The sequence below is a fragment of the Ptychodera flava genome, chromosome 14, assembly GCF_041260155.1.
Source record: "Ptychodera flava strain L36383 chromosome 14, AS_Pfla_20210202, whole genome shotgun sequence".
Classification (NCBI taxonomy): Eukaryota; Metazoa; Hemichordata; class Enteropneusta; family Ptychoderidae; genus Ptychodera; species Ptychodera flava.
In genome coordinates, this window is record NC_091941.1 from 34,224,084 (window position 1) to 34,249,725 (window position 25,642).

General features: G+C 37.1%; 1 protein-coding gene and 1 long non-coding RNA gene across 2 annotated transcripts in view; one reads left to right on the plus strand and one right to left on the minus strand.

Annotated features, from left to right (window-relative positions):
- Positions 1–25,642, minus strand: part of LOC139148837 (poly [ADP-ribose] polymerase 1-like) — a 76,378-nt gene that overhangs the window by 42,811 nt on the left and 7,925 nt on the right. Inside the window, exons 7-13 of the mRNA XM_070720267.1 lie at positions 25,383–25,585; positions 20,574–20,654; positions 19,721–19,884; positions 18,993–19,138; positions 18,555–18,628; positions 18,204–18,282; positions 15,055–15,169 (exon numbers count right to left, since the gene is read on the minus strand). Of these exons, the coding sequence (XP_070576368.1) occupies positions 15,055–15,169; positions 18,204–18,282; positions 18,555–18,628; positions 18,993–19,138; positions 19,721–19,884; positions 20,574–20,654; positions 25,383–25,585 (862 nt within the window). The remainder of the gene's footprint in view (positions 1–15,054; positions 15,170–18,203; positions 18,283–18,554; positions 18,629–18,992; positions 19,139–19,720; positions 19,885–20,573; positions 20,655–25,382; positions 25,586–25,642) is intronic.
- LOC139150255 (uncharacterized) lies at positions 7,204–8,254 on the plus strand. Its single transcript, XR_011556212.1, has 2 exons — positions 7,204–7,668; positions 8,065–8,254. It is a non-coding gene; the product is annotated as an uncharacterized lncRNA (long non-coding RNA).

A 25,642-nucleotide genomic window follows, 5' to 3' on the forward strand; every position in this document is an offset into this window, starting at 1 on the left:
TAGTTTTTTTATATCACTTAATCTCTTCCTTTCAAAGTGATATTTCTCACTGTCAGAAATTTCGCCTGTGAAATGGTTCTGATGATCTTTTTGAAGTCCGTCCATCTGAGCCACAAATGGCAGCTCATGTCCCATGAGTTGCTAAATGCCACTACTGTATCTTTATTGCTCTGTTCAAATCAGCAAGCAGAAAATGTCACGCGGCAACTAACACTATCTGTGCACTCTGAAAGAATACCATTGTCATTGCAAACACTGTGAACACTTATGATCCGCCTCATAGTCTTTTTCACTCACATTGAAGGCACAAATTTGATCATTTTAGAGGGATTTTGATTGCCAGAAATAAATCAGAACCTTCAAATCATTAACATGATCCATTATATGATCAGGGTTGACGACCTCATGAATTCAGACTGTGTGGTGTGGTTCATAGTTTGGTACGGTAGCTGTTGGCCCATTAGCACGTATTACTGGTTAATGCAAAAAATTATGTCAATGCTGTTATCATTTCTTCTATCATGGCATCTTTATTGACCAATTTTTTTGACATCTTTTACAGGTGACGAACAAGCATAACTGACTTTCAAAATGCAATATATAATTTCTAAACAATGCTTATACAGGGAGATTTTTGTTTGTACATCAAATTTATCTGCAAAAATTGGACAATTACAACGCTCTGCAAAACTTCTATTTTTGTATAAAGGTGAAATTATGCCTCAGCTTAGGAGACGGGAGTGAAATGTAAACACTGAGAGACTAAATACACAGGTATGAATGCAGTTGGATAATAATAGCTCTATCAAGTCAATGCTAACTCGCACTGCATGTATATCAAATACTTATGACAAAGCAATATGGAATACAGAATTTTCATGTTCTGATGAGAAAACACCAAGTGTTTTTTGCAGTTTCAGTACTACTTGACAAAATGTCATTTGTCTACCGGCCATTACAAGTTGTTGACTGAACCTTAGTGCCATGCTGTGATGCTAATAACAGCAAAAACAAATGAAACCTACTTTCTTCTCTGAATGATTTGCATTCATACCCTTTAGTGAACTTGGAAGAGTGTTTGTGTTTGCTTGCACGTGTTGAGTGGGCTGCAAAGATAATAACCATTTTAGTGAAAGTTTCCCCGCAGTCAGATTTTAACAGAATCTATGTAAGAAGATCACTATGAATAGCAACTTTGATTTTGAAGAACATATCCTTCATTGTTGTCATGGCAACATCACATATTTTTCCATCTGTGTGGATGGACACTGCTTTGTACCACTGAGTATGTAATTTGTGTACTGGAGGCGTGATAGCCAATCTGTTCACAAAACTACAATTTACTGATTTTGTGTTTTGGGGTGGTTGAGTAATGATACTGTTGCTATGGAAATTTCGCATTCCCTTCTCGATGGATGACGAAAAGTCTGCAACTTGATAGCATTAACAGCTACAGCAAGTCAGGGTTTTCTGACAGATTTTGTACATATTTGGAATAAGCTATACAGTGCAAACTACCAAATTTAACTGTCAAAGTTTGCTGCCTTTTTTTGGTATCACTATGTGTGGATAAGACTAGGTGTTTTTTCACTGTTGTTGGTTGTATAGTTGGTTACTATTTAGAAAAATTATTATCAAAAAGTACAAATGAATTATTCAAGTCATGGATGATACATTCCTGCTGGATACACTCCTGTCTGTACACGCAAGAGCTGTTAATCCCTGTTTGGATCACAACAGTTCTTGTTTAGGATTAATGATTCAAAAACAATGCGCGATTGATTACAATTCCGGATCAAAGAATCATTTTAAAATTGCTCACTGCATAAACTCTGACACCATACATTGTTTGGAACAATGAAAAAAAATCAACACAATGGTCAAATGCTGATACTGATGTGCAGGAACTTGATAACTACATAGCACAGTATAGCTTGTGTAAGGTTGCAGCAAGACACTGATTTATGTCAGATTACATTGATCATTTCACAACACAAATTGACAAGTATGAGCATCAAAGTACATTGTACTTTTAACTTTTGGTTTGAAATCAATCTGCTCAGACGAGAGAAATTCATGACAGAATGGCCACCCAGGCTGTGCAATCATATCATGACATCAGTGGACACTCATACACATCATGATGGTATATTGCCCTTGTATATAGTTATAATTGCATCAGTTCATGCATGTTAAAGCAATGGTTCCAAACATGAAAGAAAACTACAACAAAATAACTGCCCGGCAGCTATATTGGATTATATCATGACAAAAATTGAAGTGCACTTAGAATACTGTACAATGTCCCATACCAAGTTAAGATGACACTGGTTTAGACACGAATGATGGTTCTGTATATGAAAAAGTCAAACAAAATGGTTGCCCTTCAGCCATATTGGATTGTCATGAAACAAGTCATCGTTGATGACACAGTCCCCACTTGTTAATGGGTACTTTGATTACAGGTCCTCAGAGAGGATAGAGTCCTCTTCATTAGGTCTGTGATAAAAATACTTTTGAATAAATTCGCTTGATACATGTCTGAGCTGTAGTTCAGGACATGAAAGAATCGTAATAAAATGGCCACATGGCGGCCTTATTGGATCGTATCACAGAACAAATCTATGTGCATATGTATGACAGACATCCACTTCTATGGGTTTGCTCAGAATTAGATATATGCATAATTAATGAGGTACAGTATGAAGCATCATAAGGTCTCCCATCATACCATATATGAAGGGTGCATCACTTGTGGTTCCTGAGTTATGGACAAATATGTATATTTGAGGTCAAAGGTCATCGAGGTCATGTGACATTTTGTCACAATAATTGTATTGCTAAGTTATCCCTATATACAAAAAATCAGACCTCTAGCTCTATTGACTCGCTCAAAATTAGATATGCACATAACTAATGAGGTACAATATGTGGCGTCATAAGGTGTCCCATCATACCATATATGAAGGGTGTAGCACTTGTGGTTACTGAGTTATGGACAAATATGTATATTTGAGGTCAAAGGTCACCGAGGTCACATGACATTTTGTCAAAAAAATTGTATTGCTAAGTTATCCCTATATACCAAAAATCAGACCTCTAGCTCTATTGGCTCGCTCAAAATTAGATATGCACATAATTAATGATGTACAATATGTGGCGTCATAAGCTGTCCCATCATACCATATATGAAGGGTGTAGCACTTGTGGTTACTGAGTTATGGACAAATATGTATATTTGAGGTCAAAGGTCACCGAGGTCACATGACATTTTGTCAAAAAAATTGTATTGCTAAGTTATCCCTATATACCAAAAATCAGACCTCTAGCTCTATTGGCTCGCTCAAAATTAGATATGTGCATAATTAATGATGTACAATATGTGGCGTCATAAGCTGTCCCATCATACCATATATGAAGGGTGTAGCACTTGTGGTTACCGAGTTATGGACAAATATGTATATTTGAGGTCAAAGGTCACCAAGGTCACGTGACATTTTGTCAAAATATCTGAGATATCTGCGTGAAAGGATGGACTCACGGATGGACTCATGGACGGACATGACCCAATCTATAAGCCCCCTGGACTTCATCCGTTGGGACTGAAAACTGTGTCACTGCATCCTTTTTGCAATATGAATTCGATGAGAAACTAAATTTTTATTTTTCTCGGCCTTATACATGGGAGTCTATGGACTGCCTTATACATGGGAGTCTATGGACTGCCTTATACATGGGAGTCTATGGACTGCCTTATACATGGGAGTCTATGGACTGCCTTATACATGGGAGTCTATGGACTGCCTTATACATGGGAGTCTATGGAGGTGAACTGCCTTAAACATGGGAGTCTATGGAACTGCCTTATACATAGGAGTCTATGGAGGTGAAAACTAAAAAGTCCTCTAACACGGCCAAATTTGATCGCATTGTGAAACAAATCGACGTGCATCTGTATGGGGTAGGGTACTATCCTTGTGCAAAGTTTGAAAGAAATTGACCTGGGCATCTTGAGATATCTGCGTGAACGGACGGACGCACGGACGCACACACGCACGCACGGACATGACCAAACCTATAAGTCCCCCGGACAGTGTCCGTGGGGACTAACAAATTCACATGTACATGTACATGTACATTTACGTTATAGTACAATGTTCCTACACCGACTTTGAATGAGATTTGTCCAGGCCCTGGAGATGAAATACTACAACAAAAGGCCACCTAGTGGCATATTGGATCGTATCTGAAACAAGCGACCTAACGGCGATATAGCTCCGCTGTGTTTATGTAGAGAATAACTATTTTTTGACACATGTTGATGACGAAGGTGGAAATCTTTGATAGCTCAATGCAGTGGCCAGAAAAAGTGGCTAAAATAGCCGCAAAAATACACAATTGAAGATTTCATCATAATTTGAATACATCATATCGGATCATCCCTACGAACATGTCAACCAAAGCTATCTGACGAGTTTTTTGAGAATAAAATTTTCTGACCGAAAATGGCAACAATTGCCCCCAAAATAAAATTGCAGATTTCATCATAATTTCAAAAGATCAAATTTAGTTTACCTGTAGGAACCTGCATATCGAATTTCAAAGCTATCAGACCAGTACTTTTCGAAAAACACATTTTTCGACCAAAAATGGAAAAATTGTCCCAATTGCAAAAATACAAAATTGCATATTTCCTCATTATTTCAATAAATATCATTTAGTTCATCTATTGGTACCTGTATACCAAATTTCAAAGCTATCAGATGAGTAGTTTTGGAAATACACATTTTTTGACCAAAAATGGCAAAAATTGCCCCAAAAATACAAAATTACAGATTTCATCAGAAATTCAATAAATATCATTAAGGTGATCTGTAGGAACCTGTATACCAAATTGCAAAGCTATCAGATGAGTAGTTTTGGAAATACACATTTTTTGATCAAAAATAGCAAAAATTGCCCCAAAAATACAAAATTCCAGATTTCATCATAATTTCAACAAATATCATTAAGGTGATCTGTAGGAATCTGTATACCAAATTGCAAAGCTATCAGATGAGTAGTTTTGGAAATACACGTTTTTTGACCAAAAATGGCAAAAATTGCCCCAAAATTACCAAATTGCAGATTTCAATATAATGTCAATAGATATCATTAAGGTGATCTGTAGGAACCTGTATACCAAATTGCAAAGCTATCAGATGAGTAGTTTTGGAAATACACATTTTTTGACCAAAAATGGCAAAAATTGCCCAAAAATACAAAATTGCAGATTTCATCATAATTCACAAAATATCATTTACTTCATCTATCCAAACCTGTATACCAAATTTCAAAGCTATCAGACCAGTACTTTTTGAGGAATACATTTTTTGACCGAAAATGGCAAAAATTGCCCTTAAAAATGCAAATTTGCATATTTCTGCACAATTTGAACAAATCTGAGATAGATTATCCCTAGGGACATATGTACAAATATCAAAGCTATCTGACTGGTAGTTTTGAAGAAGAAGATTTTTAAAGATTTTTTTTACCAAAAATGACAAAAATTGCCTTAAAAATACAAATATGCAAATTTCACCACGATTTGAACAAATCTAACTGAAGTCACCCTAAGTAAACTGCATATCAAATTTCAAAGCAATCGGACAAGCGGTTTCAGAGAAGATTTTTTTACCAAAAACAGCAAAAAATGCCCAAAAAATACAAATATGCAAATTTCACCATGGTTTGAACAAACTTAAGTGAGGTCACCCCAAGTGAACTGCATATAAAATTTCAAAGCAATCGGACTTGCAGTTTCAGAGGAGAAGGCAATTGTTGACGGACGACGACGACGACGGAAAATCAACCTATTTGATAAGCTCCGCGTCGCTGACAGCGTAGCTAACAATTGACAGGTATATATTCAATGTACGTACTTCACAGTGCATTATCCCTGTACCAAGAATTTGTTCACATGTCAGAGAAACTGCTCCAAACAGACGGATTGATGTGCAGACAGATGCAGGTACAGACACACAGACAGACAGAGACAATGCATCCCTGGAAACTAATAAGCAGCACATCACCTTGAAACTGACATAACATCCCTTACCGAAATTATTTCTACTGCAATTTGCCGTAAGTTTGCTGCAAATATGCAGCAAGCATATAGCTTGCAGGAAGGAGTTGCAGAAGTTTGCAGGTAGATGTGACCCTCCTGCAAACCCTTAAGTCAGTTTGCAGCAAATTTGCGGTAAACGACTAAGTTGCTGCAAATTTGCGGCAAACCAGATTATTGCTGCAAATATGCAGCAACACATGATTGACATATTTCCTATTATTTCATTACCAGGGAGTACACACTACACACTGAGTACTGTTGCACTTCGTGACCAGTCATGTGTAAGCAACATAAAATTGATCTTTCATTTATATTTTATGTTCCTTTATTTCATAACAGACAATCCACTTTTTAAATTATAATAACTGGTAATGCTAGATAATGAACAGCTTCAGTTATGCTGGTGAAAGCATTGCATGGATATAGAGTGCATCTATAGTATATACTGTAGTGACATGATGTAATAAAAGTGCCCTTTGACAATCTGGTTGGGTAAATTATGGTTGGATCGAAAACTGAATTTTAGGGAAACAAATTTTTGAAACAGGGACTTGTCTGTCTTGCAAGTTACACCCTGTATTTTCTGCGAATGATACCAAAATGCAAACAGTTTCGAACGAAATGTGCGTTTGATGATGGTCTGTAAGGACACGTCGTAGACTTTTGTTACTGCAAATCTGTACAGTAATGTTTCCGCTACTACCTCCAAGCAGAGTAGTGGCTGTTCTCCAAGCTATATCCCATCAATATAGTATAACGGTACGTACAATGCACTGCAGCTTCCACTCTGTGTCCCATCGATGCCGCTGACAAAATCTCGCCTTCTGATAACATGGGTCGAGGTAAAAGGCTTTTGTCCATGTTTTCAGCGTTAGAGTTGTATTGCCGAGCACAAATTTGAGGTTTAGGATTACACTCCATCCCGAGTCGCTGTACGAAAATTCAAAGCGCCGCTTCACCAACGTCCAACACGTCCTGTGTATCAGTCTGCGAGCAGCCGACATGTTTACACTCTCCGGTCACGGTTCATCAAGGTCAGTTCGCGCATTGATATTGATTCTTCGTGCTGAAAGAATTTTTACTCTCTTTTAGTCTTTCTATGATAAAAATAACCATTTTCATTAAACTAATAAATTAAATGCTATATTAAGTATGAAATATAACGGATTGGTGCAGATGTAGAGTCAATTCCAGCATTTAAAAACGGGACTACATTATCAATCGCGTAATGATTTATAGATCGCACTTCCGTTATCGTCATGAGGCTTGATCGGCGCGAAGTTAGATTTTAGTACCATCGGCCAGTGTCGGCTGCGTACTTGTGAGCAGGGAGTTTTCTAGTGGACAATTTCGTGATCTTTCTATGGAATCGCCAGCCAAATGATATCACATAGTTGCAAAAACGTGTATACAGTACCAGGGACAGGCGGAGTTCTAAATTTGTGAACGCGAGCGGCAGTAAAGATGCCGACTATATTTTCTGAGTACGGTATTTACACACAGCACGGTGAGACCTGCAACCGGACCGGGAATCGTCCAGCGTCTGCGAGCCGTTCAGAAATGTAAGTCAATGTACCGTTCGTCTGTACATCGATCGCTATAATTATGTTCTGTAATCGTTGTATTGCAATCTTTACCTAAAGATAAATTTTCGTTGAGTACTGATTCATACTGAATTCACTTTCGTTTCACAACAGTTACTTACAGTAAGTGCTGAGATTTTTGCAGATTGTCGCCGTCGTGTATGTAAACAACATACGGCGAGTTGTCCGCTGTCGGACATTTTAATCATTATTAATTTAATTTGATCATGAATATTTATGCATTTTCTGCTTCAATTTTTCAACTTGATTTGTCTCATTTTCAATTAATAATTATCGATTTCTTTCATGAAATTTACAATGTTTGGTCAAACGGTAAAGACTTACACTCTTCCCTGAACGATTTATATTTTTCAGAATCCATTGCTGGTACACTAAAGGGGACAAGAAATTCAGAGAACAGAAAGCCAAATCGCAGCCTTTGACAGTAATGTAAATGTTACATGAAACTTCTCAAGTCAAAAGAAAATCTTGACATGATCATGACACTTATGTGGCATGAAATGAACATGGCATATAAAATAAATTGTACCACAATTGAATTTAACCTTTTTTTCTCTGTCATCTTTTTGTTTATAATAACTTTATTTGCGCTGACCATTGTTTCTCGTGAAACTGGTATTTCAGAGTTTAGTTGGATAAATAATATTTATATATTGGCGGACTGTGGACAGCACAAGATGTGTTTTATCCAACTAAACTCTGACATACCAGTTTCACGAGAAACAATGGTCAGCGCAAATAAAATAATTTGCTGTATGGAGTTTGCGGCAAATTTTCAGTAACATTCAAATTAATTTGCCGCAAGTTTGCTGCAAGGATTGTGCCGCAAATTTGCTGCAAAGAGTTTGCAGCAACGTTGCGGCAGGGAGTTTGCTGCATATTTGCAGCAAGTTCACAAGAAACCTAATTTGCATCTGAAAAATGAACCACCCGCATATTTGCGGCAATAGTTTGCTGCAAATTTACTGCAAAGCTTGCGGCAAATTTGCAGTAACAGTTGTGGGAGGCCTAAAATTTCGGTAAGGGATGGTACCTGGACCAATGCAAACTTGACCTCTGACCTTCCATGGTACATAGAAGGGCAATAAAAGAAATTGATACGGTTGGAATTATCAGAAGACACAAGCTCTTGCGCAGGAACTCAAGTTGTGCAAATCACAGAAAATCACAGAGTGTGATTTTCACATGGCTTAGATGTTTGTTACATGATTTTATTGGTAAATTGCCAATGAAGCATGACAACATTTGGAAAATGTTCTATTTTGGTCGCTGATTCAAATATTTATGAGAACAGCTGCAAATATGGAGTAGGATCTAATAAATATCTTGAGGAAAATGTTACAATTAGAGTGCTTTCTAAAGTTTGGAAGATAAATTATCTGGTAATCACAGCCTGACAGGAAAGTTCCAAGGCAGCTGCTATTGCCTAACAGAATAAGAAAACTAAGCTACCACCTTTACGAATATTAGCTGAAAAGACAACCAGTGATGAAGACTTCATGTGACAACAGAGAGTAATAATGGGAATTTTTTACACACAAATGTTGGCTTATTTAATCCATTACATTTTCTATTCTATTACAGCTTTGTCATTACCAAAGAATTTTGTGACCCTCATCCCCCAGAGGCAGATTATTACTGATAATGTATCTGATTATCCAGAATCGTGTCCCCAGAGGTTTTTTCATTTCAAATTCCCTGGTATTGCCAAAACTATAAAAATAATAGCAATAATGTACCCCCTCCGGGCCCATAATGGACTCAAGCAAACTTTCAGTCATTACTGTATTCGGCTTTGCCTCATACATTATGTTGTGCAAAGTTTTCCTTTTGTCCATTATGGGCCATGGGGGTCAGTCCATACTGTACTCGGCGTTGCCTCATACATCTTATGTTGGGCAAAGTTTTCCTTTTGTCCATTATGGGCCATGGGGGTGGGGAGGTGGAGTGTAAATTATTGCATAAATATATAATAATATTTAATAATATAATAATATTTAATATATTAACGATGTGTAATTTATAGTGAAGTAAGAGCCAAAGTAGCTCTCATCTGTCACATAGACGTAATGCAATCAGATTCATTCTCTGATTAAACATCATGATGTAAACTAGCAGCACACACAATAAAAAATATTTTCAAAAGAAGTAAAACACATTACAACCTTGGACAGCAACTTGTAAATTTCATTTGAAGATAGGCAAAACTGATAAACGAAGTCAATTCAATTCCAGGGACCCACAGAAAAATGTTACAGGAGTATGACAACCAGTTTTGAAAAATTATTTTTCAACAATATAATGCGACTGAAACTATTCTCAAAGGTGTGACACACAATATGAACAAATCTGGGTGCTCAGGTCATTCCTAGAGCTCTACAAACCAGAAATCAGAGCTTCAACTTTCGAAGACGATGATTTTTTACCAAAAATGACAAGTGAATTCTTAAAGTTACCATCTTCCTAATTGCAATATACCATTAAACAGATCTGCATATGATCATACTCAGGATATTGAAATAGTTTTGACTGCACAAAGTTTGCCCAGTATATGATACTCAAGGTTAAACCTTACATTCAATCTAGCTGAGGAAACAAAAATTGTTCAGAATGCAGCAACATACAATAGAGACACATACTGCAATGACTGCCGGCAATTTTCTGTCCTGCATTTCTCAATAATTCAATGACTGAACCCCAATAAAAATTCAACCTTCATGCTCTGAACAATCAAGGAGTACAATGTAATGTTCAAGCTCAGTATCCTCCTTAAATTGCTTTCACATGGAAAGTCATAATTCACGCTATTCAATGAAAAGAGATCAGGACTCAGTACGGGTTGTCAGTAAGAATGAAAGCACAAGATGGATTATTTCTCCTCATTGATTTGCCACAGCAATTTGGTTTATTTGAGCAAGTAATTTCCAAAATGACATCGTCCATGAATTTGTGATGTCAGCTTGTACGCAACCACACTGCGTGCAATTTACTTTGATTTCCTCGCAGTGAATTCAGCTAGATCTCATTCGCTTTCTGAACTTGGAAAAATCACATGATCAAGAACGCTTGCTGCTTGTACAGTTAGAGCAACTCATATCCTGCATTGTATCAGTGTTATTCTCAGATAGTTAGACCTTAATCAAATAAAACCTATAATTTTGGGTGTACATATGTATATACTATATGTCTGCCTGCCTGTGTGTATATATGATATATGTATGTATGTATGTATGAAATTTTGAACATCAAAATTTGGTACCATTATATATGGATTAATTTGCTCCTAACTTCAAAAGATTTGAAAGCTGACTCAACATATACTCTTGATTATGAAAGAGAATTACAATTTCTATCAATTTCTTTTTCATACATTGATGAAAGTTTAAAATATTCATTTTCTAGGTGCTAGTATACATGTCAATGTAGGGAATAAAACAAGTTGCAGCGACAACCATTTCAGGATCAACAAAGACACAGTCTTTACACGATAAACTACTGAAGGCATATTCATGGCAAGATGCATTCAACCTCTTTAGGAAAAGCCAGAGTCATTACCACATCACTTTTTTACAAAGATGCTTAATAACTGGAGCTTCAACTATTCAAGAATTATAAAATTTATGCAAAAAGTAATCTCTCAATGGTCTTGAAAATTCAGATTAATTACTGATGAATTCCCTCTTGGCAACTTCAATGTTGTACATGTATAGACACCAATTTATGCCACAGAAGTTGAACTTCAAAAGGACTGAATAGTAAAATGTTGAACTCTGAGATTTCAAAAGCAAACATGGGTAGTTTAACTGCAGACTACGGTCACTCACATCACTACGGACAAAGAACTTGTATGTCAGAGTTTGAGCTGTAAGTTCATTGAGTACAGGGCTCTCTATTAACAAGCTCAACCTGTAGGTGTAGTACTGTTAACCCCTTGAGAGGAAGAGTAGATTAACTGTATTCCCTGGTTACCATGCAGGCAATGCAGAAAGGGAAGGATGTTACCGACCAAGTTCACACAAATGACCTACTTCAAAGGTTGACACTGAAATATGTCCGCTGGAAAATGAATATCCTTACACAGTTTTCTTTGCAGCACTCATTGAAATAAAGGTCACCACACAACATCAATTGCAGACATTCAACAGATGAAAATAATGTTTAGATGCAATAAATCTTCAGTACCAGGGCATGAATCGCAGTGTGAAACTTTGTAAATGAAACGAGAAACTGCCAAAGAGTTGGTTTAATGTTGCATGCCATTGTGAAGTTCAAGCCCATTAGGCGATCTTGATTGAAACTATTTGCAATGTTGTCATAAATCACCGCGGATGAAGACGGAAGCAGAGGCTGTAGCCAGACCTGGTAATGGTGTCAATGTACGGGGAAAAAACAGGGCAGATAGACAACCATGACATCAATACCCTATTTTGCACTTAATACTTTGCTGCATTAGTTGCCTTGGTTACATGCATGTATAGACTGAAATCACCACAAGGTTTGGAATAACAGATTGTTTTTTCAATAATCCTGATCACACATGGACATGACAGTTGAGAAAATATTACTGTAAAAGTGTAAAATCACATGCGATGAAAATTCAATATTTGATACTGGAGTCCCACTTGTGTTTTCTCAATTGGCCATTTCGTGACCTCTACATGACCTTAAATCCTGGCATTGACACTGAAATGACTCCTCTAAATCGATGGCCCATTCTGTAACAGTCAACTAAACTCTGTGCTGGATTCATCGTTTCCAATGATACAGTAAACGAGTGACAAGAATTGAAAATTACAGGTGTACTTCTACCTGAGAGAACATGCCAGCAAATGGAAATTCAAGTTTTCAAATTGATTTGGGATGAAGCGGTCGATAGAGACAGCAAACTATACAAGTCTATCACCTCAGTGAACCTGAACTCATTTCTTAAGGTAGTTCCAAGAAGGGCACATGGACATGGGAGTTCGTCTCAGTTACAAGTCATGAATATGCAAATACTCATGGTTACTGATGAAATCTCTTTCACAGCTCCTAGGTTGAGTCACTCATTTCTGATATTCAGTAACACAATGCTCTCAATAACAGCATGGCACTGAAAGGTTTTGTGGGATCCAGTGATTCTAGTCTCAGTACTTTGACATTCTGATAACTATTCAACACCATTGGCAAGGCCATTTAAAAGTTGAGACAGTGAGGGCATAACAACAAAGTAGTATTTCCAATGTCCTGGAAAGATGTCTGTGGTCACACCTAATGATGAAATAGCTATGGGGAATAGCCTTGTAGAAAAGAACACGTATATCATCTGTATATATGGCAGTAGTGTAAAACTGAAGTTGCAAAAATTAATCTTCTTTCTCCCAATGACAGTCTACCATAAATTACCAAGTCTGACTTGGTTGCAACATGTCATGGATTGCCCAGTTGGTATGCTTGACATCGACACAGTAAAGCAAAGTAGTTGCCTCCTGCACTGTTTACTGTGTTTGATAGCATTTTACAGTATTGAGTTACTCCTAAAAAGGACCTGGCATATAAGAGTAACTGGTGCCTTGGCAATTAATGTTCAGTTTTAACTGTATGTAGATACTGCTTGGTAAGTTCATGGTAGCTTACAACTATTTCCCACCTGGGAGAAAGAAGCTTAACAGATGATTCTCTCCACTGACGGAAATGAAACAGCAGTAACACTGAAAGCAACCATTGGAATACACATATGCAGCCTTGATCACGTCTACAATTGCAAAATTTACCTTATTGGCTGACTTTTTTTATGTAAATTGTGAAAAGTTATGCAGTAAATCTTGTTAACAGATTGAGTCTTCATTTGGTGATTTGCCAATAACCTAGTAGAGGTGATAAATATCTCATCTAATATCTCATCTAGTATGTAATTAGATGACACAGGAAATTACTGAAATACATTTCTAAAAACCATCATTCAGACACAACAAATGCTATTAAAGGTCCATTTGTACTGTAAAGTTGAGCTTCCATTGAAATTGTATTCCCTGTGGGAAGTGGACCGTAAAAACACAATACAGGCTCTGCTCCATTACATGAACATAAAGGACATATTTAATGAATATGTGAATTAAAAAGCTGTCTTCAAATCTATTTTGTTTATGCGGCTGGATATTGTTTCAACAGTTGCTTCCCTCTGTTAAAATTATGTGAATCAAGAGTGTTCAACTAAAAACTGTAGGGCAAAAGTGTATCAAATTTGAGATTTGCTGGAATTTCACTGTGGTGTATTTCTGTATGATAAAAATGCAAGTGATGCAGTCATTATTCATCTAAATTCTTATTTCACAAGATAGTCTATACATCTTATTCACCTGATGATACTGACATTTTGAATCCGAATCAAGGTCGACCATACCACAAGGTTCACAAAATGCCAACGACCATCAGTAAGTATTACGCTTATCTGACATCATGGCACAAACTCATTACTTGTAATAGATTGAAAAAATAATCACATTTCTGGTCTTTCCATTTAGATCCTTCGTGATAAGGTACCTCCTGAACAATCTACTCCATGATAGATCATTTTACAGTGCGTTCATTGAGACCATTTTGTAAAAGGATTTACTGAGTCATATTACACAAAGAGAATTGACAAACCACAACATCCGTTACAGACACAGAGTTACATAGGCCAATCCGATGATGCAATAAATAAGTATCATTCTACTTAATTTGACAGTCAAATGTTCCCATGTTTGAAATTGCGGTCTACCCAGAACTTGGAGAAAGAATATTGTGCTATGGAATAACCAGCTTTGGAAACGTTTTGATGTACAACTTTGGACATTATTTTTGGAAATCACTCACCGAGGGGAGATTACATCTTCTTTTCTCAAAGCTATAGCTCCATTTTTCAAGCAGCAAAATATTGCCACCTGACAACTGACAATGAATTCACTGAGTATTGAGACCTGTTTGAATTTGTCAAAGAATAGTGAAGTCTGCGGAAACTAATGGAGTGATCTGAGTACAAATGCCGGATAAAAGACATTGGAAGTTACTGGCAAAACTCATCACACTTATCAAGACTCACACATGTACCAATGAGAGTAGGCCAGCTGTGTACTGAAGCAGCTCACACTCCACATCAATTGCCCAGCGTACGGGCACTGAATGGCAGAAACCAATGTTCAAGCCAATCAAATCAATACATACATATCATTCTTCACTGTCATGTATACTGCACCTGTATCTTATTAAGGGTCTATGGTTTACTCTATTGTATGAGGACAGGCCAATGGTCATGACCTTCAAATGGAAATCAGAGAAATAAGCATCAATCTCTCCTAATTGCAATGAAATGTGATTCTTTACCTGAGTCAGGATCCACAGCGGCACCACCCTTCACTGTCATCTTCATTTTGTCAGGGACACTCTTGGTGTACATTTTCTCTACAAGGAAACAAAACAGCAGAATTAGAATTTGTCCCTTTTTGAATTAGAATTTGTCCCTTTTTCATAATAACTACTGCAAAAAGTTTTGAGAGCACATCTTAAAACTTTTTTGTGACTGAACATGAGCAGATCAAAGCATTACAGATGTTTGAGTGTATATGGGTGTAAGAAATCCACTCCCGCCTTCTGGCTAATCTCTTTACATGTAACCAATGTTTGTCATAACTTTCCAGCACATTTGCTACATTCTCATCCAAAATAACTTATGCAAAATGACATGTAATTGACAATCATTTCACATGTCAGAAATTAAAACAGAAGACGAAAGAAAAATACCGTCAATGACGCTGTACCTTCTCTAATGTGTGGCCAGGTCAGGTAATTGGTTGTTGGCATGGAGTTGTTGGTAAATAGTTGATGATGTAGGGGCATGAGGTGGGATATGGACCCAAAGAACCCAAAGATGATTAAATACATCAATCAAAAAAATTCTAAGCTACAGTATAAACTGCCTAAAGATAGTTCAATGTGGAAAAAAAAGTTAAATAATTCAGAAATAAGAATTAACAGTCCAAAATAGTAATGACGCACTTCCCTACTGACCTGAGTGCATGTGAAATACACAACCTGGCATCTGTAAATTAAATGTATACCAAGTGATCATTTTAAGTTACTTTTAACTGTTTTTAATGGATTTTCCAAAGAGTCCTGTGGAAATGATGAAAACGCTATATCTGGTCTTGTGTTTGTAAAACCTCATGGCTGATAATTGTCATAGTATTGAAAAAAATTGAAAGTGAAGAAATTACTGTTTTAATAGGCATATTTTCCTTGAAATACATGACCGTGTAAAGAATATATGCTAAAAGTGTTTAAGAGTAAATTTCTTTTCAAAAAATAATTTAATCTGTGACCAAAGGATTTTTATTCTTTGAGTTTACAAATTCAAACATTGCAATTTGTTCAATCATCTTGTTCAGTGCAAAATTTATAAAATGACTGAAAAATAAAAAAATTGGCAGAATTACAGTCTTTGTGATGTAAAATTATGGGTTGACATCACGATAATTGTTAATCTGTTCAAAGTACTACTTTAATTTAAAAAAGAAAAGTTCATGCAGAAACGGTAACATATATTGTCCGCAATGTAGTGTTAATTTTGACTTTACATCAAAATATGCCTTTGCTGGATACCAAATATATAGGGCGAAATATTAAAATCAGCCATGTTCAGTAAAATCCACACAACAGCATTGATCCTTTTCTAATTTGATTTGCTTTGCTTATGTTATCCTTGTATGACAGTCAGTACAATATGGAACTTGAACACAACACAGTGAATAAGTATGCTGTAAATGAAATGGTGTGGCTGCATCAACATGCAGCAATAGGAGTGCTTTGTCTCTCACCCCTCATTTCCAACCTGTCCCATCCCTGAAAAAATAGTTGGTCTTATATTTATAATATTAATAATTTCTGTATTTGTTAAAATGTGCGCATCTCAAAAACTTTTGATCATAAACATTTTCATTGTTTTTTATAGCTGACCAGTCAGTTAACCTGTTTATTTTGAATATTTGCGCATTTTTCCTCAGTATTTGACATTTTCAGAATACCTTCTTATTCAATTTGTCATTTTCTAAAAGTTCAAATGCTCCATTGTGTGGTCAAGCTTTTCACAAGCTCTGCCTCTAGAGGGCGGGCATCATGAACAGTGTTGTTAGTTATTTCCTCCACATAAACTTCTGATTGTACTGTAAACATTGAACATGGCCGACGTCTGATTTTCCTGTCTAAAACTTTCACTCATTTTCGTTCATATGACTCTGAAACTCCAGGAAACGATTGGGAAGAAAGAGTTATCTTGAAATATTGAGGTACTTGCCGATATTTTGCAAAATTTAATGAGAAAAATGCAAGGAAAATGCCGACAAGCTTACACAATGACCGTCTTTAGACTCAGAGGCATATGATCATCTGCAGATTATGCAACAGGCCATATCACGTGAGGCCATGAGGGATATCCACGCAACTCAGTACCAAACACTAGCGCTCACAGAGTGAGCAAACACAAAGTGAGTACCCCTAACGTCAGCTCAGTAGTCTGTAATAGATCGTAGTCAACTAAGAACCTTGGAGAAAGGCTTAACACTGTGGCTATGCCGCTAAGTCCCTTTTGATTTTTGTCACAGCTCAAATCGTTCTCCTGCACCTCAACCTGAACCATGAACACCCCACCAGTTTATGATATGACCCATCACAATGGCATGACGTCAACGGATCTTGACAGACGGAAGTATTGACAGACGGAAGTAGTTGACACCAGCATACTGGTTTTTCAACTCTAATACCTTCTCTGTCTATAAATAGACACGAGAAGGTAAAAACAGCGTTATGTTGTAAAAACTAATCCCTGGCAACTGTGATTGGAGTTATTGAGCTATAAACATGATAATGAACCTGAACAACCAAACATTGTTAATTAATGAAACTACCACACTCTCATGTGATAATGGTTTTTGAACAGAAAAGTAATCTTTACAAATGGTGGAATGTAAATTAAATCGAACAAGTGCATAAAGAACAGTCAATCATTCACACATATGTAGACCCTAATGTGTGGTTTAGTGAAATCAGTTAAGTTTCGAGTTGCATGCTTTATTCCTTTTTAAAAATTTTCACACATGTACATACCCATTTATAACAATAGCAAACACGCACACTTTGAAAGATTTCAATATTTGAACATCTTCTTCATTCCTTTCTTTAGGACAGAAAATGATACAAATGAATGAAGTACTGGTAAAGTGGTCAAGTCTGATCACTTCATTATCAGTCTTGTACCTTCACTTTGAAACAAGACTTTTCCGTAAAACATGCGCAACACACAATGTGAAGGTAGAGGGCAGTATGATGCATCAACAGTCCTGCTCTATGTCGTTTGTAAGTCCCGCATCTGTCTGTGCAGACGATACTCTGAATCTGTACAGTTATCATAGGACTTGTTTTGCTGTGTGACAGCCCCACTGCCGTACATCACTTGATTATCATCAGATGTACAGATATACACGACTGCCATTGTGTGCATATGCACTGTATGTTTGCCTCGTATCTGACTGTGTGTTTTGGGCTTGAAGACCACACAGCCTAAAGAAAGCAAAATTAATATTGGGAGATGGTTCAAGCACTCACTACCATGACATATTGTGGCAAGGGAATGCCATGCAATGGTGTAGAGGTCACTCCCAGAGATCATCACATACTCTGCACTTTTACGTAAAGTCCTCAGTTATTTGAGTATTAAAATCAACACTGACTGTTCATTCCACAGATACCAGCCAAGCTCCACTATTATCTTCAAGATATAAATATAAGTACATCTTGCAAAGCTGGCCTGTAGGGGGCGCTCTAACACTCACCTTCTTTTGGCACTGACACCACTCTTCATAGGTCCATCAACAACGGTCTCAACAACAGTGATTCTCTGTGTGGGCTGCAACAAAAACAGACATTATGAACAACAGGAAACTACAAAATGTTGAAACATTATCCATTTATGTATCTATCGATCTAGTGCTTTAGCTAAGTGGACAATAAAATAGCTAAAAGAAAAATTAATTCATGCAAACTGTGGTATTAAATACTACACCTGAGGAAATTGAACCATCTCCTTGATCTCAGAATAGTACATATAAAGCCACATGATACACTGAGATAGACTTGTAGTGCAAAAACATTTTACATGCTAACACTCCAGCCATTTCAATAATTGAACTATGCCTACCATCGCACAGAAAGACATCAATTTCTGATTTGACATTATAAATGTAAAGATGCAACAACAACCATGGACTCACATCAGCACCCCATGATGCAATGCTGTGTTGTTGTATCATCAGTGCAGCTCCTCCCTTCTTCACACTTTCTAAGAAATCTTCTGAGACCACATGGATATCAGCTTTCTTGGCTTCTGCAATCTTCTTGCTCATCTTATCAACTTCCTCTGTAAACAATCAAATGACTTGCTTTTTCAGGTGACAAAGACCAACAGCGGCAACATACAAATTCCTTTTGTTTTTCCTGGAATTGGCTTTAGCTTTGTTAGCAAAATGACCATTAACACTGATACATGTATCTTCTTGGCTGTAGATATGTAAAACAATTCATTCATCAGACTTTTTCCGTGAAAATGTTTCACTTCAAAGGGAAAACACAGACAAAACGATATTTCTGAATGTTATACATTATATAATTGTTATGGTTTCTTTTTCAAAAGAAAAGTATATAACAAATGTTTACCATTAAATTTTTTTTACAACGGATGGTAAATGGCATAATTCATATGTTCTGAAGAACCCGCTACAGATGAAACACCGGTTGAATTTTGTTTGCACTGACATTAGCTACTGCTACAAGTCTTCACTTTTTTATTAATTAAAACAGACCATTGAAGCACGAACTACTACTTTTTTGGACGTACATTTTGGCACAAACAGCAGAGTGACAGGTATTTTACATAGCGCCCTCTATGGTGAGTCAAAGATTATTTGTTCCAGCTTGGACAGTCACTGTACAGCTCTCCTACCTTGTGTACTGATGACACACGCCACTTTTTTATTCACTTTGGACACAACTTCCCCACCGAGCGTCTTCACAATCTTTGTGATTTCTTTGTTTTCTTTACTCAAGGTACCAACGAGAACAATCCTACAATTGTGCAACGGCTTACTGGAACCAGCTGAACTGCTCCTGGTATGTGAAAAAGAACTCCATGTACAAAGGCCTCTCCATGACTTGTGATTAAATCTATATTGTTCACAGAATATACACACAGTCACCATGTGAGTTTATTGATCAATAATATCTAGACAGGGTATGGTGACAGCTGACAGTTAAAAATATCAACACTGATACAGACCTTCAACACAATCAGAAAGTCTCAAAGTTTGAGTTATATGAGATACAATATGGTGAAGTTAGAGTTACTTGGCTATCATTCATAACATTTACAACAATAAAAACGACACATTATCAGAAACAACCTGTCAATATGCAACTTTACTCCAGAAGTTACTTTTATGCAATTTCTTATTGATTATTGTGCACAAAGGATGACGTGAAAGTACGATATGTTTTCATTAACATCATTGTCTTTAATAATTGATCTTACAACATGACAAAACATAAATAGAAAGTACGTCAATGGATGGATGGAGTTTGTTAGTTTGTGTTGACTCATCTCCACAGGCTAGTATCATGTGAGAAGTCATCACTGACAACTGAATTAATAGTCATGGAAACAAAAAATGTCAAGTCAAAGGAGGAGATTGTAAGTTTGCAATATGATTTCCACAGTAGCCACTGGTTAGATGCCATACTGCAGTGGATTCTGCACAGTAAGACTGAAATAAAGTCATAAGGAATGTGCAATACAATACCCTGCAGCTGCTTCTGGTATTGGTGGTTTGTCTTCAAATATTCTGACACCCTTGTTGAAAGCCTTGAATTTAAACTTCTTCCTGTAAGTGTACAAAGTTCATTGACATGATGTGAATTGAAGAGAAAACGATAAATTCTGTTGGTAAATCCAAAGCGATTTTACTTCTGTAAAGTCTCATTAATGTCCAACCACTCTACTGATTAGTGTCCTGAGCAAGGGCACCACAGTACAGTAGATTATAACTGTCTAAATTCTTGTTACTCTGTAAATTGCTTTCAATATGAATTTTCTCCTTATGTAAGAATCGACCACACTGACTCAGAGATGCTATTCAACTGAACTGATTTATTCAAGACCAACATTCAAGACCAAGACATTAGCATACATTGACAATGACGTCATTCAAATGAATAGACTGACAGGTGTTCATAGATACTAATCATGACATCTGAAATATGTTAAGCGTGGGGTGGACTACCCAGCTTCAGGGAGAGTTGAGGATTATTCTGCCTCGTTCTAACTCATCCCTTTCCCTGTCTTATGAAGAATATTCATCAAATCCAAACCGAACAGGCTTTCGGATGATCCGTCCACTGACGCGACTGATGATTGGCCCCATGGTCGATGTGCTGTTTTCTGAACCAGATAGTATTTCTCTTTGCGGCAGCTTGACGGGACTCGTATGTGGTTGAACTGGCAACAAAGTTGGAGTAGTATCATCTGGTAACTCACATTTTGGTACAGCTAGAGTTTCCTTTGGAGTAAATAGCAGGTCACTACGGTTTCTCCTATATTGCCTGCTTTCGGCTTGTACAATATATGACCGAGGTTTTGTAGTAGTATGTATCACGGTTCCAGGTTTCCAAATCTTTTCTGGTGTGCGCACGCGCACTTGATCACCTGATTTTAAATTTATCAGTGGTTTCGATCCGCGGTCATAGTAAAATTTCTGAATTTCTTGGGTTTCTCTTATTTTACGTTTCACATTCACAATCTTATTTTCTACTTTTGGTTCAAGGAGTGATGCCTTGGTGGGAATCAATGTCCTTGTCCGTCTACTCATTAACTACTGAACTGGTGATCCTAATCCTTCTAAAGGAGTGTTTCTAAGTGCAAGTAGAGCAAGATACGGATCTTTATTATCATATTTCGCTTTCAGTAGCAATTTTTTTACAGTCTGTATTGCTCTTTCCACCATACCATTGCTTTGTGGATATATCGGGGATGATGTGATGTGTTCAAAATTATACTGCTGAGCAAATGTTTTAAATTCTACACTGGCGTACTGTGGGCCATTATCCGATATCACTACTTCGGGGATACCATGCCTTGCGAATTGTTCCTTATGTTGTTTTATGATACCTTTACTAGTTGTATCCGTGATTTCTGACACTTCAACGTATTTTGAGAAATAATCTACAAGCAGTAAGTACTTTTCTTTGTTACATTCAAAAATGTCAGAGCCCACTTTTTGCCATGGTCGATCTGGTATATCGTGGTTGATAAGCGGTTCCTTCTGTTGTCGGCGTCTGAACCGATTACATGTTGCACACTTGGCGATTTCATCTGTTATTTGTGCACCCATTCCGGGCCAAAACAACACATCTCTAGCTCGTTTCTTACACTTTTCCACTCCTAAATGGCTACTATGAATCTTTTCTACCATTTCCCGTCGCAATGATGCTGGTACAATAATTTGTTCCCGTTTTAACAACAAATCATCCTCAACACTTATTTCATCTCTGAATTGCCAATATTCTCTGATATCAGGATCAACATCATCTCTTTTATGTGGCCAGCCGTTCATTACTGTAGATATTAATTTCTGTAATATTGGATCATTTTTTGTTCCTTCTTTGAAGATCAATATTTTCTTGTCAGTGATTGGCATGTTTGATAAAGTGTGAACTTCGAATTCATCTGTGCTCTCCTCAAATGCAATCTTAATTGGTGATCGACTCAGAGTGTCTGCAATATGCAGCTGTTTACCTGGTTTATATTCAACATTTAAGTCATATCTTTGAATTTTTAGCATCATTCGTTGAATACGTGGTGGTGCAGCCGCTATAGGCTTTTTGTACAAGCTTTCTAGTGGTTTATGGTCCGTTTCTATGCAAACGTTATTTCTACCGTATATGTACTGATGAAATTTTGTACATCCAAAGACAATAGCCAACATTTCTTTTTCTATCTGTGCGTAATTCCGTTCAGATTTATTCAGAGTACGAGAAGCATAAGCAACTGGCTGATTTTCTTGCATTAAACAAGCTCCTAAACCCACCGATGATGCATCAACAGACACGGTTACCGGTTTATTAAGGTCATAGTAATGACCGATTATAATTCGTTAAAACAGCGGTCATGTTTTTCTTCCCAATGCCAAGCAACATCATTTTGAATCAATTCTCTCAGTGGCTGATTAATGGTAGATAGGTTTGGAATAAATTTGGACAAATAGTTCACCATACCCATAAATCTTTGTAATTGTTGAGTATTTTTGGGAATCTCTATATCATTGATAGCTTTTACTTTCTCTTCATCTGGTCTAAGTCCATCAGGTCCAAATGTGTGGCCTACATACTTCACCTGTGGTAAAGCGATTTTGCATTTTTTTCTATTTAGCTTTAAATTTCTTTCACGCGTTCTTTCCATCACACTACGTATTTTCGATGCGTGTTGCTTTTTATCATCTGAACTCCATATCATGACGTCATCCATTATAGAATCTACACCATCAAGGCCTTCGTACGTTTGTGAAACAATTCGCTGAAAAACTTCTGGAGCAGATGAAATTCCAAAGGGAAGTCTCAAAAATCGATACCGACCAAATGGCGTGTTAAATGTTAGCAATTTGAACTTTCGTCGTCGACTTTTACTTGCCAGAAGGCATTACCTGCATCCAAAACGCTGAATAATTTAGCACCTGCTAGTTTTCCCGCCACTTCCTCGACAGTTTCATTGGATAATTTTCTCTTTTAACAGCTTTATTTAAATCCCTTGGATCGATACATATTCTGACCTTTTCACCTTTCTGAACAACAACCATTGAATTCACCCAGTCTGTCGGTTCTGTTACCTTTGTAATAACTCCCATTTCTTCCATTCTCTTTAACTCATTTTTCACTTTGTCTCGAAGGGCAAATGGAATTTTCCGAGGCGGATGCACGACCGGAGACACTGACGGGTCAATTTTAATGTGATATTCTCCTGTCACGCATCCCAATCCTTCAAATACATCCGGATATTCATCAAGAATATCTACTGGGTCAATCGAAGTTTTACCATCTTTATCTGTTGTCACTTCATACAATCTCTTAATAAGATTCATTTCCAAACACGTTTGTAGTCCTAAAACTGGCGCAACATTAGCATTAACTACATGAAATTCGGCCACATGATAGCGATTCTTATAACATATTGTCATTTTACTTTTCCCAAGTACTTTTATTTTGTCACCTGAATAAGTTACAAGTCTAGCTTTTGAACGTTTTAATGGTTCTGCCGAGATTTTATCATATAACTTTTTCCGGATTACATTACATTGTGCTCCGGTGTCAAGTTTGAATGCAATATTTCGGTCATTTGCTATGACATTTATCTTCCATTCTTTATTCTCGTTAGAACTGTTAGAGTTCAAAGAATCTATGATAAGTTGCTCTTCGTCATCATCGCTTTCTTTATCAGTTTCATTAATTACGTGTATCTTTTGTTTAGACCACGGAGAACGACATACTCTCGCAAAATGGTTTTTTCTTCCCACATTTATGACAAATTTGGCCATAGGCAGGGCATTGCATTCGCTCGTGTCTCCAACCGCAGTTTCTACATTGTACAACAGGTGGATTATTTCTTGCTGGAATTTTACCTCGGCTAGGCTTATTAATATTATCAAACGTATTGTGTGTACTTTGGGTTGGATCTTTACTTGATAGCGCATTTACCACCCTGTCATCGTGAGTCTCAGTCAAATTCTTAATCTGCGTTTCACTAGCTTCTGCAGCACGACAAATGTCAACAGTTTTTTCTAAAGTTAAATTGGTATCTCTTAACAAACGAGCTCGGACTTGATCATTTGGATTCCACAAACTATTCGGTCCCGAATTAGAGAGTCAGTAAGTTGTCCAAATTCGCACGATTTTGCTTTCAGTTTCAGGTCTGTTACATACATGTCAATAGGTTCTGATGGACCTTGATTTCTCATATTGAAAACGTGCCTCTCGTAGGTTATATTCTTGCGTGGATTACAATATTTCTCAAACTCGCCTATTACCTTGTCAAGCTTTACATTGTCACCTTCAGAGTCCCATTGGAATGTGTTATATACTTCAACTGCTTCGGGGCCTGCCACGTGGAGAAACGTCATGGCCTGTACCTCTTTCGCACTAATACCACTCGCTACAAGATATATTTCAAAATGTTGTTTAAACCTTCTCCAATTCTCCGAAACATTTCCTTGGAAACTCAAACTACCTGGTGGTGTAAGCTGTTCCATTTTGGCAATCCCACTCCTGACACCATGTAAGAATCGACCACACTGACTCAGAGATGCTATTCAACTGAACTGATTTATTCAAGACCAACATTCAAGACCAAGACATTAGCATACATTGACAATGACGTCATTCAAATGAATAGACTGACAGGTGTTCATAGATACTAATCATGACACTTAGAAAACTAGGCATAGAAATAATAAAAACTGCAAAAAAAAGGGTTTCAGGATAATTCAAGATTTCCTGCACACTGTTCATCCATAACACTGTAGACAAAACTCAAAGTGTACAGCAGATAACATATAAACACTTACAGGTACTCAATATCATGGAAGTCTTCACCGATGACCCACTTTTTCCGCTTTGGTTCCTTTGTCGTGTACATACATTTGGTCCAGCTTGTGATGTTGCCTGTGCAGTGATAACTACTGCTTCCAAATACCAGTTGTCCTTCCTTACACTCAGGACAGGGTAGTAAAGCACCAAATGCCATGCAGTCAGCAACACGGTCCAATAGCTGTAATCGTCACATAGGAGGAAAACACACAAATCTTGGATAATTTTTGATCCATCT